The sequence below is a fragment of the Opisthorchis viverrini genome, assembly GCF_000715545.1.
Source record: "Opisthorchis viverrini unplaced genomic scaffold opera_v5_421, whole genome shotgun sequence".
Lineage (NCBI taxonomy): Eukaryota > Metazoa > Platyhelminthes > Trematoda > Opisthorchiida > Opisthorchiidae > Opisthorchis > Opisthorchis viverrini.
Genome location: NW_008752082.1, coordinates 190,280 through 211,570, shown reverse-complemented (window position 1 = coordinate 211,570; position 21,291 = coordinate 190,280). Strand labels below are relative to the sequence as shown.

The 21,291-nt window shown below is 42.3% G+C and overlaps 2 protein-coding genes across 2 annotated transcripts in view; one reads left to right on the top strand and one right to left on the bottom strand.

Moving 5' to 3' along the window:
- T265_10923 (hypothetical protein) overlaps window positions 1-12,105 on the top strand; it is a gene marked incomplete at both ends in the record, with an annotated part of 56,502 nt that extends 44,397 nt beyond the window's left edge. Inside the window, one exon of the mRNA XM_009177439.1 lies at window positions 12,053-12,105. Within this exon, the coding sequence (XP_009175703.1) occupies window positions 12,053-12,105 (53 nt within the window). The remainder of the gene's footprint in view (window positions 1-12,052) is intronic.
- Window positions 12,106-14,230: 2,125 nt separating this feature from the next.
- The window catches only part of T265_10922 (hypothetical protein), a gene marked incomplete at both ends in the record, with an annotated part of 48,831 nt that continues 41,770 nt past the window's right edge, over window positions 14,231-21,291 (bottom strand). The window contains 2 exons of the mRNA XM_009177438.1: window positions 14,231-14,881; window positions 15,922-16,101. Coding sequence (XP_009175702.1) covers window positions 14,843-14,881; window positions 15,922-16,101 — 219 coding nt within the window. The remainder of the gene's footprint in view (window positions 14,882-15,921; window positions 16,102-21,291) is intronic.

Here is a 21,291-nt window from a genome sequence, read left to right as displayed (position 1 = left end):
ACATAAATTACACTTCGAACTGATGCGTTTTTGAAGTAGAAAGGTACTGCCTCTCAGCTATTGTCTCTTAGGCTTGTGGGCGAGAACAGAAGTTCGTGGAGTTGGGTCTAAGCTATACAGTGTCCTCCTAACAGATCCTGGCATCAGCAAACAAGATGGTGCCTTGAAGTAATAAGCTACGGGTTGTATTCTTAACTTTGCGAATCAGTGTGGAAGGTCAGTTCGAATGAAACCCGGACCATTATCTGTCCTGTTTTCAGTAACGACCTATTTAATCAAAACACGACATTGCAAATCAGATGCAAATCATGGAATCACACAACAATTGCAGGTTGATTGAGGAAATTCCATAGCTTCGGAAAAGTGGCACTCGATAGGATACAAAGTGAGTTGCAGTAGGTGGGTGTAAACACAGAAAATTGAAAACAGAGTTTCACGGAGTCCCCTCCCTCCGCATATTCCCAGAAACAAAATTTGTAACAATTTGGCGAAGATCTGAGTTACAGGGTAAACAAAATGTATGGGTATTTCAGTAGCTCACGGCCTGGTGCAAGTTACTGCAAATAGACTGCGATTCAGATAGGTAAATCTATTAACTACTTGTCTGCTTACTACAGTCAGTCCAGTCTAACTGTTAGGGGTACTGGGGCACACGGGGTTCTCAAATGTCACCTGTATGGCCAACTATAGCTATCAAGATTTTGGAGAGAATATTTCTGTATGACGTGGGTATGTCCACGACGGGGATGAGATATAATTCAGTCTACACAAAAACCAGTCAGAAATCTTTTGACAGCATACACGCTAGCTAAAGTACCTCAAAATTCACTAAATTCATTTTTTTATCTTCTACATGCATCGTACTCAGTAAGGTTATTCCATATATGTCGGGTATCGACTACGTGGTATTTCCGCAAAATCTATGGAGCAATAACATCTTCACATAGACAAACTCTAGTTTTCTTGATGGGTATCACTTGTGCACGAACTTCGCTGGAAAATGGAAGTCTACCGCTTCCAAATGATGTCCAACTAATGTTTCTCCTTAACACACAGATCGCACACAAGATAATCGCATTTACCAGTGCTACGATGGGGTCCAAGTTTAGGCTTCCTTCAACAGTCTTAAGACTTAAGAGAATATGAAATACCGTCAGTTTTTTCCCTTCATATTCTTTCAGATACTGACGCATTCAGCTTGCATGCTTAATCTGATCGAGCTGAACACTTAGGACCAACTTTCCGGTGGTGTGAGTTAATAGGGAAAAAGTGAAGTCAGAATATCTGCGGGGAAACTCTCAAAACCTGAAAAACGTACACATTGCGAAGGAAAATAGAGGCGTCACAGATAGGGTAAAGCCAGTAAGTTAACTCATTTACAAACCGCAATAATCCCTTGGGTTTGGGGAAAACGTCGAACTCTGCTCCTGTTTGCATTGCCGATATAAGAAACGCCGGGTTGATTTCCTGATAGAGTTAAAGTTGACGCTTATTACCATAACAATTATCAGAACCCGTAACAGCGAATCGCTTCCACGATTTCATCAAAACAACAAAAGACATGTTGTAGTGGTCCGAATTCCACCTTAAGCGAATTATAAAATTTGGCGAAGGTGATTCACATTCTGGTAGTTAGTGATCGAATTCCATGACAGCCATCTACAAAACTGACCCTCACGGTTCGGCATCCATAAAGAACAAGATTCCAAGAAAGGGTTTATTGCATCCAGTCCATTGCCCCACAGCTGTTCAACAGACAACAACCAGTCAGGTTGCATTAAACTACAATTAATCAACCGCTGAATTCAAACGCGAGCGGCGATCGAAATGAGCGATCAGGCAGACTGTGCTTGCAGTAGTATGAAATCTGGCGTCTCTTTGTGCCAATGAGTTGGTGGAAGGCGCCGGAAAATGTAAAGTTCAGGAGAAAAAAAGAATGTTTTATGGAACAAATATACCTACGGCAGAAAAATGGAAAAGGAATTCTAAAATATTTTGTGACGTGTTGATCCCCGCCCCACGAAATGTAAAATATGCAGATAGAATAAGAGAGTTTCAGGAACAAAATAAAAAGGCATAGAGCTGATGGGTGATCACAGTTGGTCGCAATTAATCACAGCTGAATGGAGTGACAACGGGAGATGTAAATCCTCTGTGTGTAACAATGAATCAGATGAATACGACCAGTAATTCTTGCTGTTAATCTACCACTGTATTTTACCTGTTGCTCGTAAAAAACACTAAAAGAATAGTGAGCTGCTCAATGGACAGAGATTTGTATAAAAACATACACCCAATTTGTCAATATTTGTAACTCTCTCACAATGATTAACACACCAGACGCTTCCTGAAATGATCAAAATGGTTATTTCAATGTGCATTATGTTTTAAACAATCATTAATATAACCCCCACTGTAGGTTTGAGGTGAGCGTTCCTTACAAACCTCCTCAACGCACTTGAATTTCCTACGTCTAAAACATTGCATCACTGGTCATTTCAAGGTGTCTGCCGCTCTGCTGTTGTAAACACTTTTTAAGTGAACCATTTGGAGGCATATGTGATACAGTTTTCAAAGCTCTCAGGGTCATTATAATATCGATCCTTTTTTCCGACATTCCGAAGGTCATAAAAGTATACATGCCTTAGTCATTCTGGACCTAAATGGTTTGGACCAATGGCGGGAGGTTATTTGTCCTTTGGCGCCCACAAAACACCCTAATCAGGCCCTCACAGCAAATGAAATCTAACTTGCATTTTTTTTTCGAAGATTTGCAGGCAGCAGTAGATTGTTACTTTCAGCGTTCTCGAGAAAATTTTGATTTTGTAACTTAAGAGGATAGCATTTCATCTTTATATTTACTTAGGAATGTTCATAGAAACTGGAAGTCCAATATGTCAAAAAGGCAACTTTGTGAGAATCGCGTGCCCGGTGTTTTACCGATGAAGCGAAATCAGTGCAGATATTTTCGTACTCACTGCCTCCGGTAGAAATTCACTAGATGACCGCGAAGAAATTATCAAATGTAGAACCTGATGCATCCCTGTCGTTGGAGAATATCCTAGTCGAAATGCCTGATATCCAGGCTGATTGAACAGAACCCTATCAATGGTACGTGTTCACCATATTGAAGAGTATCGTCAAATCCAACGGTTATTTTTCCTTTGACTTCTGAAAAATACCCCAGCACCCAAATAAACTACGTCAACTAATGCACCGAACACTAAAAAAATAATTGTCCAATGCTTAGAGTGATATGTGTACAACAAGCCGCATTAGCTGTGGACATTTCAACATTGGGGATTCTATACCAAAACTCGCCATATCTTGTCAGCGCGTGATCCACAGCAAACAGTCAAATCAGTGAACCATGTAATGTAGGAAACTGATGCCAGAAATTGATGCGCGAACCAGAGGTGATTTTTTACGCGCAAACATGACTACAGCGCATACCAAAGAAGATGAAATCCTTGTCACAATTCAATCCCATTTATCTGCTCCTATGTACGAATTGTATTGTTAGAAATACGTCCTAATGTTATATTACTGTGCACAGAAATTTTAAACATCTGCGTATGGACTTTCGCTGTTACCCGCCAACAAACTCATTCATCAATAGTGCAGGGTCACCTGAACGCAGATGGCAGCCATCGCGGAACCATTCTGCGTGGCATCCAGAAGACTGTGTGAATAATTCTCAAATGCTAGAAATTGACGACCGCCTATCATGCTTCTCACTCAGTATTCAGTTTAAGCAGCGCGAGCTCAAACTGAGATCACGCTACCGAAAGAACTTACCGGAATGGCCAACGGTATGTTTAGTCACTTAAACCCTGCGATCCGTGAAGCTCCCACGATTCTGACATCACTTTGTCGTTATTTGATTTTCCATCCAGACTTACGCACTACACAGGCTTCTTATGGTTTTATACAACTTTGCAGCCCTCTGGACGCGGCAGGCTTTAGACTGTTCCTTATAAAACCAGTTAAAAGTAATAAAACCAACATATCTAATAACCTGAGCAAATAAACCCTACAAAGTGAACGTGAGTACATCTACGGTCGTCCGCTGCTATTGCCCCATATATGGTTGCTTTAATGAATGTAATAGCGCCTGGAAAACTTTGATTCTTCAAGCTCATTCCATGACCTACAAAACCCCACTTTAATCGATGTCCATATAGCTTTGAAAGACAATGAATGTTCTTTATCCGATCCACTGGGAGGGTCGGATAATTCAACCAACTGTGCAATACTAATTTGTTTGTAACGAGGGTATTTTGAATTTTCCCTTGAGTGAAGTTTCCAGCGAGTAATTTTACTATATGCTGAAAAGTACAGAGTCACTTTCGGAGTTAGAATCACTCACCTTTTCGTCTGATTTGCTAGAGTGGTCTGGAAAACACAACAGATAATTATAGCACAACGCACATAGTGTTCATGCCTTTTGCCATCAACAGTGTTTGCCAGCACTCCACGATTAGAAGTGGAGTTCACTATGAGAAACCAACCAGGTAAGGCACGAAAACTATAACGGCGTGCAGTTGGCGCAGAGCAGAACGTCTATTGTGATATTATTTGTCCACTAAGGAATGCCTGAACAGTAAGCGAAATCCCCGACAATGCTTTATACGACACCCAAATATAACCAGCTGTCGCTTGTGTGAAATAATGAGGGCTTAAACGGTGCAAATTTATTCCTCTGTGACATGCAGACTGAACTTAAACTATACATCTGTTCATTCCATCGGTCCCGTCATCCTCACTGTTAAGGATTTTGTCTCCGAAACACAATAACGTCCGTCCTGTACATAAATAGCAAACTTGTCCCAAGTCCTGCAAAGACATTAGGTAGTGGAGTTACCAGATTCGGGGCATCCAAAAGTATGTGCTGTTCTATGATTTAGTTAGGACGACCCTACACGGTTGTTAAAAATTATCTGATGATCCACTACTCCTTCCGTCTGGCTACTAAAAAGGAGAGTTTGAGCTGATATAAGGCTTTGTCACCCAATCATACCAAATCGGTTGCAAATGAGTGTATGCATCTGCTTATGGAATAGGGTTAAAGGTGATTTTGGAAGTAAGTTCAGTTAATGAACTTGGAGAGGGATGAAATCATTTTCACAAATCTAGTGCGTGACATTAATTAGGAAAACAAACGACATATCCTAGCATCAAGCTCATGCTTTGTCGATTATGTTCTATTTCTACCAGTCGCAGACCAACCAAAAAATTGTATTTGCGTTGTATTGTCACACAATTTGAACTTCTTCCTCAGCCAGGCATTGAGGTATCGTCGTCAGTCCCACGCAGTTCGTGCCCATGCGTGATGCCACCTGATTCATGTTGTGTTTTGCGTTGGCCCATTCGTGTGAACCTGTCATAGCAGCATCCATCTGTCTCCCAGCCGACTGTTTGCTTTCCTTTCCACATCAAACGGACTTCTAAACAGCCTGTTACTAGTTGCAACGTACATGATGGTGAATCCTGTCGAAAACATTTATTGCGAATCCTATTGTTGACTCCTGACAATTCTGTTACAGGTACTCACATGATGATTTTCCGCAAGCGAAGAATAGGTTGGATTATACAGTAAACAAAAGTTGGTATTTTGATCAACACCAAGTTACAGGCGATGAAACAGCGACATATTCCGTCTGTGTATAGTCAGTTTAGGGTGTTCGGGGAACTACTTGAACACGAATTGAAAGGCATGTGGGCTGTTTGTGTTGATTACTTCTACGTCTCGACACCAAAAATAATTTGCTGTTAGGTGAAATCAGGGTCAGATAAACAGTGTACAGTATGTCAGTTTGCTCAACAATATAAACAAACGTTTTATAGAATGATCAAACAATTAAATCAAACGTGCAGTAGAGTAGTGACCGAGGATTCATTTATTTCCTGCAAACCAGAGGAGTATTTGAATAACTGCCATTTTCCGACGCAAAAACTTGACTTATCCCTTAGGTGGAGCATTTCCAGATAGGTTGCTTTTCTTCTGGAAACATTCTGAATAACATTTTAGTGAGGCCTGACAGGTATTCTCATTAATTTCGCTGCAAAAGCGGAGGGAATCTACTTGAACAGTTCTTGGGTAAGACAAATTTTGAAACGTGATTATGGCGTTGTAGATATACTAGTGATTCTGCGAGGTTGTCTTCCACTGGGGACATTTTTCACTGCGGAGGAGAGTTAAAAGCGCGCACGCATTTGTCTTGTAATCCGCTGCCGGATCGCGTGTATGTAACGCCTGCCTGAACTGTAAGGAATTGAAATTTAACCACTACTATGTTTGAGATAAGTAGTTAAAACCCACCACAAGGTTGTCAAAGCGCAGATTGTGGAAGGACAGATTTGGCGATGGGAAACAGAGTTCAGGTCACAGAAGCGTTTGCTTATGGAATCGCTCATTATGCATAGGGTCACTTAGAGGAGCTAAAAATACATAAAAGAAATTTTAAGAACATCTGAGGCCCGCTGAATTTCCCCTTGGTGTTTTGTGTTGCTCCCTCCCTTTAGGATAAGGAACGATGTCCATCAGTTAATCGCTCACAAATATGAGTGGAAGAAGGGAAAAAGAAGTCACCTTCTATCTTCCACCTACCTCGATTGATTGTAACCATACAACTCCTTTTGGAAGTATTACCCTTGAATGCATCTTAAATTCTACCGTTTAATCATGCTACTAATTTACTCTAAAGTAGCCTGAAGACGAAGATGTCTTAAACTATATGTGGTCTTCAAGTGCGGTTTTATGCAGTTTACATGTAAGTAACTGTTATCGAACTCCATTAGATTTGGGTTAAGGGACACGGACGGCTATAGTCACTATGGTGTTGTACGCTTACACGTCATATGATCACATCTTGATTATCCGTAGGTCTGTATCGCGTGGATGAACAGGGCCTCACTAAATTTTTATTGCACTATTCTGAAATATTAGCTTCTTAGAATACTCTCATTAGACCGCTCCGTTCTTGGTTGGAAGTATAAATATAACCAACTACCCCTTGCTTGCGTTTCTTCACTCACCTTGGAACATGCTTGGTATTGGCAGGATTGATAACCTATGGAATGGATTTGAGTGGCCCTCATCAGTCATATGGAGCATAACAATGTGTGTAAGTTTCAGTCCGTCTAACAAACCATGTGTAAAATATTCGCATTCTTTGACCGAAAAAATGCATGTCAGGCCGTGAAGAAAAAACTGAGCTCCAGCTCGACGAGCGACAGTGCCGAAACACGAAAGCTCTGAGAATAAGTCAATGAATATCGGTCGGAAAATTTTTCCTTTACTGCTTTAGGGTATCTTACGTTTGAACAAATACTGGATAAATTTAACACACGTTTTTCACTCGTTAAACTCTACCTCCCTGAGAAGCCACGGACTAAAGTCATCCAAGTCATGAAATACTGGAACCAGACCGACTGGATCACAGCAGCTACTGCATGTGGGACATAATTTTTTTTCAACTTTGGAGGACTTGAGAGACTGTTCTGGTTGACTGCTAAGTTACAGAAAAAACATCATGAAATGCGGCCATTTCTGAAATACATTGAGAAATTTAGAAAATAAAAACTCTGTGAACACCTGATCGTGTGATGCTTGATTACTGAAAGCTGATAAAATACACTTTGTCCAAGCTCATCCTGTTTGTCATCTGCTTGCGACCAAAGCAGACACCTTTCGACTGACAATCCGATTCTCAAGGGTTCATATCCTTCCGGATATTTGTTAGATCACTGTTGGTAACATGTAATAAAGATGACTCCCCTATACAGTGATTCCCAGCTGTTCAGTTTGGGTTTGGCTATAAGCGTGAAACGAAATTATCATTGAAATTTAGAACTGTCTGCCCGGAATCCAATTCGGATCCCAAATAAGCGTCAACGTGTGCAGCAGTCCAGCTAAATGCACAGACAGGCAGCTCACAAGTCCAACTTCTTCAAGTTGTCTACATCTTGAATCCCCATATCGACTGCACCACTCTGTCAAAAGGGAATCACACCAATGAAAAGCGAAATCCCCTAGGTGCGCAGGGGAATCTATGGAGCATACACCACTGAACTTCCAAAACCTGCCCATCGATTGTCGCCTCTAGGATGAAATCAGAACTATGTTACCGTTCATCAGAAGGGCCACAAGATGTTGCAAGAACTAACGAACAATAGGTTGCCATAAAATTGTGCAAAGATTTACGCAGCGTCGCCGACAGTATATGCTGCAACGGAAACGCATTCACCCAGCCTGTTTAACCAATATGATCTCCATCCTGGTGTAGACTGTAATGATCTGATACTAATTTAACAACGGACGCTCGAACATTGTTACTACATTCAACAAAGTTTTTTCCAATCAAGCTGTGATGCGAAATGCGATTCTACTACTACGTAGGTGTAAAAACGGTCGCATTACCAGAAGCCTAGGGAATCTAGTATAATTTCCAGAGTACCACACTGTGGCTCTTTCCAAGTACACTATCGATTGGCGAAGCAGTTAACCCTTGGGGTACATCAGAGTGTATAATCGCACAACAACCAACTACACGGTGAAACTGTCCCTCTGTGAGAGCATCCGATCCCTGCCTGACTGTATCAGTATAGTGTATCCATGGTTGTTCTGAAGAATAACGCCCCCGAAACAAAGGAACATTCAACTCACCAAGCCGACACAGAAAAATCAAATATGTTAAAGGATCCTATTATCGGAAAAAACTTGAGCCTCTAGACGAATCGATCACTTTGTTCAGCTCAACAATATGGCCAAGGGCCGAGATAAAAGCCCTTTCATCAATGCATAGGAGGTGTTGTGTCGTTCAAGAAGGGAATCAGTCTTCAAACCAAGTCAGGTTCTACCAAGCCACCATTCGAATTCGGCAACTGGCATTTTTGAAGTGAAACTGAAGAAAATTGCGCGGTTGACTTGCAAGCCATAATGTCCGACATCGCTGATCCGTAAGTACAAAAATCCTTATATGCATTTCACCATAAAAGAGTGAATGCTTTCTTTGCACGGTGGATCCGAGCTAGTAGAGAACTCGTTTTGTCCGTTTCTCGGAATGGGTTTGTGCTGAAGGTCAGCAAAAAATACCGCATCCCAAAAGTAGATATGTTGATTTATAGACACGATTTGGTCAGACTATATGAAAACCTTTTCACCGATTTTTACACTATAAAATACGCATCTAGGTACCTCATTTTACTGCATGATATAGCCACACTACTGTAAGCATTTACCGGCTCGAATATAAAAGAAATGGTCAACTGTCAAATCTAGTTTATTTAGTTGTTGCGTAATAATCTGGCCACTAATTATCGAACGGAAGGTCGTGTCGTAAATGTCATCGATCATCTTGGATTACCTCATAATCACCTGACAAGTGTCTAGGAATTCGGCTTGAAGTTTCTAGCGCATATGTAGTCTTTTCCCAAAGATAGGAGGCTTTCTTCCCTTACTGGGTCTGCATGTATCTAATTAACTTGACAGCTGATAGTTTGTACTACTAAGGACACCGGTTAACATCCGATATACAAAGACTCACGCAATTCAAAATATATAACCTCACTTCGTTAGATCAGGTAATGATGGACGATCCCGCTACTTTGACTTCTTAGAAAGCGGGTAAATTTAGAGTTGTGAGAGTTGGATAGGCCAGCTGATCAAAGCTTAACTCAATCAACTGGTAGTCAATGAACGAGGCTTCTTGCCAGGTCAATCCATAAAGGTAAGAAAAGTCATGCCGGTCTTTTGGTTGCTTGTGTATGCCCTAAACAAATCGCACAATCCCACCGAAGCATTAATCTGGTGTGTAACACGTAAGTTGAACAGTTTCGCACACTTTAATTTATTGGACATCAGCAAACCTTGAAATGTTGATACCCGGTGGAACTTGGGCTGGATCAATCTGATCCTGATTTCTGCATCTTCAGTGGACACAAGAGAGTTCATCGCATCTCTAAAAATGATCAACGCCTTCGGACACAACACGGTTGCTTCACTTTGTTCAGAAGCATCAGCCGCATCTACGCAGTGTATTGGGACCATTGAATTTAACCCTGATGGTACGGTTAATCTAACACCGCTTTGCCCATTCCACTTGTTCATTTCAAATAATTATTTTTGTCCTCTAATATCGGTGCATAGTTTCTATTCAACGGTTCGATCCACCGACAAAGCAGTGAAGTTACTCTGAGGTCCCCACTTAGTCATATCTTTTAAAAGAAACCTGGAATACAAGTTCATAAAACCAATTACAGAGCAGTTGCAATTTCATAACTGACGTGCCGATATTTTCTTATTCATAAATCCTGTAGCACAACCCAAGTAGTAAAATCTCTTTTGAAACTACTCACGCTGAACCGCATTTTGTCGGTGTTACATAGGACAGAATCCAGACGGGTTTGCTTAAAATGGAGATGTCTAAAAAAGCTGCAAGACTTGGCCAGTAAACTAAATCTTATAGATCTGAGGATGTGAAGTGCAAAGAGAACCTCGTAAGGCCTACAGAACCCGTAGGATGTACACAAATGACACACTCCGTTCCTTTCTCCAGGTCACCAGGAGAAATTTTTACACAGAATGCCTTTCAGGACAGTTCACACGCAATCGCTTGTGGCCACGAAAGAGCTTCAGGAAAGTTGAGCCATCACCCAATTGCCTGGCCAGTGCGATGAATTAATGCAGCACAGTTGAAAATACACAGCAGTGGCCAATAGGTCAACTGCGCCTGAAGAGTACCGGTTCACGGTTCTTCTGTGGTTATATATTCACATGTTTGCGAATGTTCCTCTCACGTTGGCCCCGCTCAATGAGACATGATTGGGAACAAGCGAGGAATTGCCTTGCCCTGCCTTGTCAAAATGGTAATATTTGGTGTGTCACGGAGGTTTCAGATAGAATCCGTCAAGGATTGACAGACCCTATGTACAATGTGAAAGCCACATCACCTTTGAATGTAATTAGGTGAGTCTTCGGTAGCTTTGTGGGCACTACACCACCAGGGTTTAGCATCAGTACTTCGTTTAGATATCACAGCATTGTTCCTCCGTAACACAGGCAAAAATCATTTAAGACGCCGCTGAAATAGGGATGATAGATGGTGATAAATCCCGCGGATTTTACCATTGGCCATTTTCCTTGTGTAGCAGGATTTCGCTATTCGTCAAAGGCACTTGTAGTCATTTCTTCCGCTGAAGATATGGTTGGTAAATTCTTTCTTGTTGTGTAGGACATTAGACTCCAGATGCCTGAAAATAGTGATCTACTTGATCACTTCAACTACTACAATAAATGGATAAAAAAAATCACGTTCATCTAGGTGCGGATGACATTGGCCAACGTTTTTTTCTAACGCTAGGTGTGATGCGTAGTGATTTTCAAATTTTCATCGTTATTCGCAGTGGGTCGAACGGATGAACTTATGCTCTTCTCGATGCTGTACTTTCAGGCGAGGTGGTCTCCTTGAAGAAATGGTGGTTGAAGATAAACGTTTTTGACCTGACATGCTGAATAAGACCGCGATTCATGAAACACGCGTACGATGTGATTCTCCCAGTGCTACTGTCATTCTCAGTTTTATTGCACTGCCATACGGGAAGATTACCCACATCAAGTGTATATCAATTGTCGAGGCTTGTTTAGAGGTTAGTCTTCAGTTCAACGTTGAGAAAGCCGCTGATTTTGGGTTTTTCCACGGACTTTCTCCAGGCCTCTGCGCACTGTTAGTGCAATGCGATGGGGGGAAGCCTCTAATTCATTATCATCTCCATGCGTCACGGGTTCAACCAAACCGACATTACTGCACAATCCTGATAGCTTGTAAACACACCTTTATTCACAACCTGATGTTGCATGTGTTTATCATGAACTCATTTCGATTCTCCAACCCATTTGGACCATGGAATGAGAACTACACTTTCTTGTTCAAATCCAGCTGGCAGAGAGATGACGTTTTGCCAGAGAGTTTGCGCATGTATAGTGGATTTGATAAGTGATTGTACAGTTACGGAAAGCATCCTTTGTATCTAATTAATTGAAGCATTTCAGGTAAAGAGGCATTACCGGGACAACCTCTCACTGAAATAGGATTAGCCGGGTAGCGGACAAGGTAGGGGATCACTGAACAGCAAACAATTGAGTGCTTGTTTCTCGAAGTTTAAAACAGAAAAGGCGTGTGAGACACTGATACAATTAGCGATAAAGCGAGGTACAGAAGTTACTGACATTTATCAGAATTCATTGTGCGAAAATTGGATCAGTGTTGAAACGCTTAGGGATTATAAAAATGACTGAGATCACACGCAGAAACCGATTGTGTATGTGGAGGTGTGGCAATCGCACAACAGGCTACGCCGAGTGAAGGGAAAAAACGGATGAGCAGCTAAACTGATTAGAAATATTTTACGGGATAATATAAATGAATAAATACTTCAGTACAGCAGCAGAGGAAGATAGAAGCCGAATTGTCTTGAAAACAGATGTGCAGAGACCAGCTGAATCTACCGCATAGAGTGATGCCATGACGTTTTCAGCCAATGATTACGCAACAGGCAGAAATGCTCACATTGATAGGAGTTAACTTAACAGAAGGGTCTTCTTAATGCCTCCCAGAAATGACTGAAGGCAAGACATTAGAAGTCGGGGTTCCGAGATGGAAATGCTCACATGATCACGGGAGTCGTTAAACAAGTCGAACTCATAGACTTCCATATAGCTCATATTTGGAACAACTGCAGCCCAAGGGACTGTTATGTGCATTGACAAGGAGGATCCAGAACGGAGAAATCACGTGTTCAGGTTAAGGAAAGAAAGAAGAATACTACCTAGGGAAGACATGTCTGGGTTACAAGCGGGGACTAGGACCCACTGAGTAATCAGAGCAAAAATGACGAAACAAACTTGATTCAACTCGACTCAATGAGACCCGGGACGCTTCTGCCCAATCATCTGGAGCAGAAACCCGTCGAAAACACCGCGAAATATATTACCTAATCCGGGAATATCAAACTCAACCTTGGTGCTCCTAATCAGTGCTAAAATAAGCGAATGAACCACAGGAGTCTCAGCAACCGGTGCGGAGCGCGACTGTCAGTAGGCAGACCACTGCTCGTTAGCGCAAAAAGAAGTGAAAAATAGAAATGACCAGTTTGATGCAGCTGCACACTTCCATGCAGCCTAAGCAGCGTGGACGTACAGACGACAGGCCTGAACGTTTACGTCCTTCGTTTGGTATATATTATTGTGACATCCGCCAGAAGAACCAATTGAACCGATTGGCTATACATCCGCTGATAATATGGTTGCACTACTTGAGCTATGTAAATGAAAAAAAACGGTGCACATACGTTTAAGCGTTCATCTAAAGCCTCGCATGATGTTGAGAACGTGGTGGACGGCAAACATGTATGGTCCCTTCGTATGCCTATTAAATTCATGGTTAAACTCATCAAGATTCATGTTATTACAGCGAGAACAAACAGTCTTGCTAACACAAAGTGGTCTAAATATCGTGACCAGTTACTCAGCAAACGTTTACCAGGGATCTTGCTCAACCGTTGAATTTCAATCTCGATTACCCGAATGCCAGTTCAACATCGTTTCGCTACATGTTCTTGTAAGCATGCCTAAATGAATTAAAAGGACTTGGTCGTATCATCTTCATTGATTTCCTCATTACCGAAATTTCATAGCTTGGAATTTTCCCAAACACCTGACCATCTAGTCAGAGGCCTCGTAAACAGGCAGGCAAAAGCATGAAACAAGCGTGAAATGTTGAGAAAATTGGCATACGAATGAAGTACAAATTTGGATGACCATGAGGTGTTGCGCTCAGGTTACAGGGCAAAACGGAAATTGGAAGGGAATTCCAACGTTGACTAGTCGTGAGAATAAACAGGGAAGGAAAGGATTCTACCCGACAATTAGCACTAAAACCTGATATGGATGGTCAGGCTACATTGGTGTGCTCTTCAGCGGGAGGATCGTGATGATGGAGTGGAAGATGCAAAACCAGTGGAGTATCTATTGAGCTAGTAGCGATAACATACGGGGGAGGATACATCCCAACTATAAGCCCTCAGATAATCGGTTCAGGGAGGGGAACATGCCTCGTTGAACCAATTTAGTAGCAGTGAGTGATTCGTTAAAAGAACATCGCCCCCTTTTGAAACAGAATTGCTCTAGAATGCGACGGACCTGGGACTTATACCTAGGAGAGAGCTGGAAACGAAAGCGATTTTCCAGTAGAATTCGGTTACATAAAAAGTTAGGATCAAGGTTGGGAACAAATAATGGGGAACTGATAGACGGAGGGAAAAAATGAATGGGGTGCAAGTGAAGTGCAGATGCATTCAATGCTGTCGAAACACGAATGCATGTAAGGTAAGCGTTTAGTGTCCCGTTGACACGAACTCAAGTACCACTAAGTTGAAATGCGGCAGAACTTGGAGAGAAAATGAAGGACTGAATAACTTGAAGAAGTATAGAAGCAACGATGGTGATCGCTAATAAACCAAGGGAATGGTATGTGAAAAAACCGAATCCCTTGCGAACATCTGCGTGGATATTTTGGACTCTTAGGGGCACCAATAAGGCACCACAGAAGGGAGGTTTTGTGGAAGTTTTCGAGCCAAATCAAAGAATCAGAATTCAGTTCCTACATTGGTAGTCTGAAAATCAGGTCTTCGTGCTACGACAGATTGAAGTTCCACGAGATATGGAAACATGTCAACTCGACTCCACTTGGCGAGTCCACGCTGGATGACCACACGTGTGATAAGTACGACAACACGACACCAGGACGATGTCAGGCCCCAAATTCAAAGTTATTTTACCAGGTCACTTAATTGTTGTATGACCGGAATTGACTCCCAAGATCTGGATAAAAAAAGGGCAATAGAGGTGGGGTTGTAGTTATCTGGATCAGATGGCATGTGAAGTAAAACGTTTAGTAGCACTACGACATTCTTTTAGGGCAGCGAGTGCACGGCTCCACGGGTGTCAGAAATAGGGGTATAGGAGGAAACACAAAATTGCTCATTTTTCTTGCAAGGACTCAAAAATACCAAGATCTACAGGAGTGCAGTTACGTGGCCTGAGACTGACAAGTATATCCTTAGCCTTGTTGGTGATGGCGTTACAGGAGTGAAAAGTAGCATGATCTGAACAGGAAGGAGGGTAGGGTTGGGTATACCAATCTTACATTCGTTTGCAGGATTTTGTCTAACATGTATTCGTGCGAGTCTTTGAGTGCAAAAATACGGTTACAATCTTGTTATATGTTACATCTTACCCTAAGGTTTTCATCTCTGTGAAACGAAAAACTATTATTGGTTTAATCACAACCGAACCGATACATGGATGTCCTCCAGGCTAATTTCACATTTTATATATCTTTACAACAGATGATTAGTCAGTTCAGTTCTGCTTCTGAGTAGCACCAGAAGAATTCCACCGTTAACTCTCCTATTATTTGCAACCGATGAGAAGCAATGCGAATGACAATGTAATAGAACAAATGTCTTCCGAGTTGACAAAAACCAGGGAAGTAAGAGGAGGAAATCACAGTAGGACCAAGAATCAATAAAGTCATTTTTGGAACGACCAAACGATTGAGCTGCTCAGTAGAGAGAAAAACCAGGCGCTTGATTGTCTTGTTACTACCACGTTGTGCAGTTTCCGTTATATTGTAGAAAAGTTGAGACAAAACTCTGAAATGGGAGGAACGCTCTAAGAAAGACTTAGGTTTCAGAGGGTGGAAAGCTATGTGTAGATGAATGTGAGTCGGGAATGTCACCACCAACAGTGGTCGCAGCCAAAATGGACTCGCGCCTTGCAGTGGGAGTGGATTCGAAAGGCTTTGCGTTCACAATTTGGCGAATGCGATTCGGATTGATGGATCCCATATGGGTGCTCACCGGAGATATCCCCTGAGAACGGGTCAGGACTGCTCTCGATCCGTTAGTGCTGTCCATTTCCTCAAGACCAAAAAGGGACTCTGGAACTTCTCTGCCCTCCACCAGGTAGGACCAACATTCACGATTCCTAACACAACCATCCAGAAGTGGTTGTAATGCACTGGATACTTTGACGATCGACTAAAACGGGTATGAAGAAAGCAGGATCAGTGCAATAGAATGTACCAGCTCTACCGCTAAAAAATCCCTTTTAGACGTGCTTTAATGATTGGAGAAATGCCAACATTCCTGCGAGTAAACTAATGACAGTCGTACTAAGCAGCAAAGGAAGAAAAGACGTTCCATGGGAGTAACAGTTATCGGCGGCGATCAGGCTGTACATCTTTTGACGGGCACACTCAATGAGAATACCATGACTGAACTCTCCACTAGATCGGTTGTTTGCTCCAAGGAGCATGGGTTTACATGGAACAGGATGGTGCTGTATGCGAAATGCCCACTTCCCCAAGGTCTTGTCAAAATCACATTCACTGGCTGAATAGTCTAGAGAGTGTGCGTCCTCTCACAGAATAAATAACATTGTGCAAGTACGTGAGATTTGTCAACAACAAGCATGCACTTCGAGTGAGTTCGTCTTACCTCTTCTAACCTAGAATGAGTAGACCTATTCCAAACAGGCTATTTGTTGTCGTATATCTGAAGTTGGAATAGATAGATCAGTACTGTCGAACCCACACCAAATTATCGCTGGGCAATAACTGAAGACCATAAAGCTGAACAAAAACCTCAGATGGGAGGGAAACCAAGGGCGTTGAAATCCGCAGGCCAGCATGAATCCAATTGTTGCTTTCAATCAAACCTTGAAAAAATGGCGTCAACAACATCCCGGGAAGTCGTTTGAGACTGAGCTGTGCGAAATTGAGCGCCAATGAAAGGTCGCATCAGTACAAACGTACTAGATACTGGTGGTTGAGATGGGCAGGGATACAAGATAACGGAACTCACACTTCTGGGTTACGTAGAAGATGCCCATAGTCTCTGATAACTTTGCAAGGTTTAGTTGGCTGAAAACCTATCGGCTACCTAAGAGAAGCTGAGTTCCCAGTGAGTTATGCTTATTTCGACAGTCCTTGTAACGTCAATCACATCTTAAGTCGCCTAAGTCTAAATTTCTCCCGGTATCTTGTTGCCATCCGCGTAATGAAACTCCAAGCCAGATTACATAAAAATAAAATCATCCAGCTGTAGCACCCGTTCGGTGCCTAAGTGCCATGCCACTCGAAGGAAGCACGACGGCTGAGATACTGCCAGGTTGCCCAAGCCTGGACAGGGGAAGTCGAGAGGCAGAGATCGGGTTCGAACCACGGACCTTCCAGTCAGTAAATTCGCGCTCTAACCACTTGGGCCATCTCACCAGATTACATTCCGTTAAACCAACTATTCCATTGCGCGCCTGTCATCGTGGTACCTATTCCATCACGGTAGTTTATTTCGTTATCTTACAGTCCATCTGCTCCACTCCCGCAGTGCTATTGTGGGGTCGATTTAACCTCCTAATTTTATGACACGGCAGGCTCACGGAATGTGTGGAGGGTGAAGCAAAAACCACGAGCGCCACCCGGTTGATTGGAATGCCTGGCTAAAAGTCGACGTATAGACACATGACAGTGACGCACAGTTCCGCGTTGAAGTTCATATAGCCAAGTGAGCGAAGAAGACAAGGGGTTAAGAATAGATGTGCTCACTACCATACTTCACGCTACAAAGATCAAAGCCCCTGAGTTTCGTCAAAATGTCACAGAAAAAGTGGAAAGTTAGCCATAATTTCCTATGAAGTACCGTCAAAACGTAGGTTCACTCGGTACTAAGTCCAATCCTATGTTGTTCTGAAGCGTGTATGCTCGAACCCAGTCTGCCTGGGTCTTCAAGTGCACTGTAATCAACGATGGACAATGATGCGGAAAGTCAATGACAAGTTAGTGAATGAATGGTGCGATATGCCTTTTCGCGCAATGATTAAAGGACACAGAAATTCCAGAGAAATCAGTATGAGAGTTGGAATGGATTTTAAAATAGCCCGTAGTCAACAGAGAGCTACTGAACATAGTAGGTTTCTTCGAATACCGAAATACACGATCAATCAAGGAAGGAAGTATGCATCCACAGATAACCTTCGCGTAGAAATACAGTATCCTATGAAAGCGCTTACAACCCAGCCACCCGAACTGGGCTTATTCGAGGAGTCGATCATCTCAGATTCACGGTGGATACGACGAATATCGAATGCTGAAATCAAAAACGCGGTCCGAAATGAATCAACGACAGAGTATATCAGCTTGAACACTACAGCTCCAACTATGCTGATTTCCGCTATCATGGGGACATTGAGGTACCGTGGAACAGCTGAAAATAATAATAGTAAGACTAAATGTCGGATGGCTAGACATAAATCCAGACTGTCTAATGGTGTGCTGAGAGTTTGCCCCAGAGTGCTCTACGCCGATTGCAGCGGTTCGCCAAATCCTTGGAATGGAATCATCTTTCCCTAAGAGACGATATTACGAAGTGAAATAACGCTACTGAAGCCAGTTAAGGTTTATTCTGCATGGTAGAATTTACTACTCTGGATTGCGATCACAACGCAACGGCATCCAATCNTATCAGCTTGAACACTACAGCTCCAACTATGCTGATTTCCGCTATCATGGGGACATTGAGGTACCGTGGAACAGCTGAAAATAATAATAGTAAGACTAAATGTCGGATGGCTAGACATAAATCCAGACTGTCTAATGGTGTGCTGAGAGTTTGCCCCAGAGTGCTCTACGCCGATTGCAGCGGTTCGCCAAATCCTTGGAATGGAATCAGCTTTCCCTAAGAGACGATATTACGAAGTGAAATAACGCTACTGAAGCCAGTTAAGGTTTATTCTGCATGGTAGAATTTACTACTCTGGATTGCGATCACAACGCAATGGCATCCAATCACAAGGCTTTGGTTTGTCATCGACAGAATTTCGGCAAAGGCTAGAAGAACGAACATGTACCAAACATACCTATCTGCGGAATACAACGCAGCAACCCAGCAATTGGCTGGGATGCCAGTCATAGGTGGATAGATGATCGATACCAGGGGTTGGGCCTTGAACAAGAAAATCGTAATTTTTGACTGAATGTCGATTACACACATACACCCTCGTGTATACAGTTTAGTCCGGGCGGCATCGCTTGAGCGTAACAGCCAGTAAAGCGCAATCAATAAAACAATTCATTACTTTTGCAGTAAACTAGCAGAACGCTATCTCAGAACAACAGCTCAGTCAGCAAAGAAGCCAAACATCAAATCGGGCTCGGGATGGTAAACCAATAACGAAGGCACACACAACAGATCGCAAGAGGAACGTGACCGGCCAGCCATCTGAAAATCATTGAGCGTGACTAGTAGTCAGCCCAGAGGAGAGGAAACATATTCAACAAACACCAGCGCCAGACAACCGTTCGGTCACCTGATAATCGAAAAATCTATTTACTTGAGAAAGATTAAGCAGACCGACGAACACACATGGTTTGAGAATAAAATCAACCTTACTAGCCTTCTCCACAAAGTAAAATTGGAACATCGTAGTAGAAAACACTTACTGAATGCCACACCCACTAAAAAGCAACACTTATCCCGAAAATTAAAACCAGACAAATGAGCAAAAACACAGGAAACCCATATTATTTTGACGAGCAGGTGGAAAACCTAATGACATGTGAAGCAGACAGACTGCAACAAAGTTTGCACAACAAAACGGAAACAAGTATCGTTATCTTTTACTAAATCTTCACATGCAAATGTCGAAAACGGGATAAAACTGCCTTGGAACTTTTTGAAACGAAGAGAGTTTAAAAAATTGGCCAAATCGAGTTCATGTTTTTCTAAGAAGCTGAATCGTATCACCATTGATGAGTTTCCTAGCACTGAGTAAGCTTGATCCCCCACGTAGAAATATTAGGTTTATCCTGACTATAATATATAGGTTTTTATACATGATATACACCATACACATACATAATACATTGTATTAGAGTACCTTATCTCAAGGAAACTTCACAAGAGGAAAAGCCTCCATTGAGACATGTGGACGTGGAATCCCTTCCAATCATAGGTTCCTGATCATGGGACATACCCCCAGAATAAAAGACGATTTTCTGGCTTACCGAAAGATCGATTTACTGCACAACAAAAAACCTCAACGCCGTTGATCCCCATTTATAGTTGTCTGTGAATTCAAAGATTCATGAGTTGACTATGAATTTAGCGATTTAGCTATACGAGTTGTTGATAAGCTGGCCCATCCCATTAGTCAACAATTCTTGACTGAACCTGACTCAATCCCGTCAATAATTTAGTCCTAGATACGAACGCTGCAGTATACGTCCCAAAAATTTTGCGACGGAATTCGGAGACAGTACCGTTAAAGGTAGACGAGGCCATTCTAAGCGATTCAGTACTTCTTCCAGTTCACAGTAACTTACTTTTTTCTCACTTTTTTTTGTCCGTGGTAACTTATCGTGTTATGATAAATAAGAAAACTGCTAGTTCTCGAGTAATACGCTCATTTGCAAGTCAGTTTGGTTTTCGCGAGATGCTCAACTGAATCGCTAGTTTATGATATTCTACAACTGAATGTGCTGCACACAGGCCGCCCCATGATTCAGTTGGCACGATATTCGAGATATCGCAGTATATTTTCATAAAGGAAACTACTCACAAGGTTGCTGAAAACTCTGACAGCCCACGACCGGTTTCGCCCTTCTTGGGGCTCATTAGGTAGGCGCAGTCCCCGAGTTTCCGTCAACCTTATGATCTACTTGAGCCCAAATTGCATTGTCTTCAAGACATCATAAACGAGAGATTCAATTGAGTTTCCCGTGAAAACCAAATTGATTTGCAAACGAGTGTATTTCTACTCCTATTTCTTTAAAGCTGTAGAAAAGACACGGACACGCATGATATATCAATAATGCAGTGAAGGAAAAATTATACATGAGGCGCTGTCGCGAGAGGGCGTTTACACGAGGGTGTGACCGGCATGGAATCAGGGCGTTGCAAGATGATAATCGACCTGTCTGCGACTGGTTCGAATTGGAGAAAGTACGAATAACGAACAAGATGAAATCGAAAATAAACAAACGCCAAGTTTCCGTAAGTGCGTCATTAAACCTACCCAAATCAACTACACCACGTGCATCATGTGGTGCACGTGTGGTGCGTTCGACAAGGAATGTGTTATGAAGAAGAGATTGTGCATGAAGCCAGTCTGCGAAAAATGTTTGAAAAAAACAGCAAAAGGTCGAACCCATCAGTTTGTTGACGTAAGGAAGA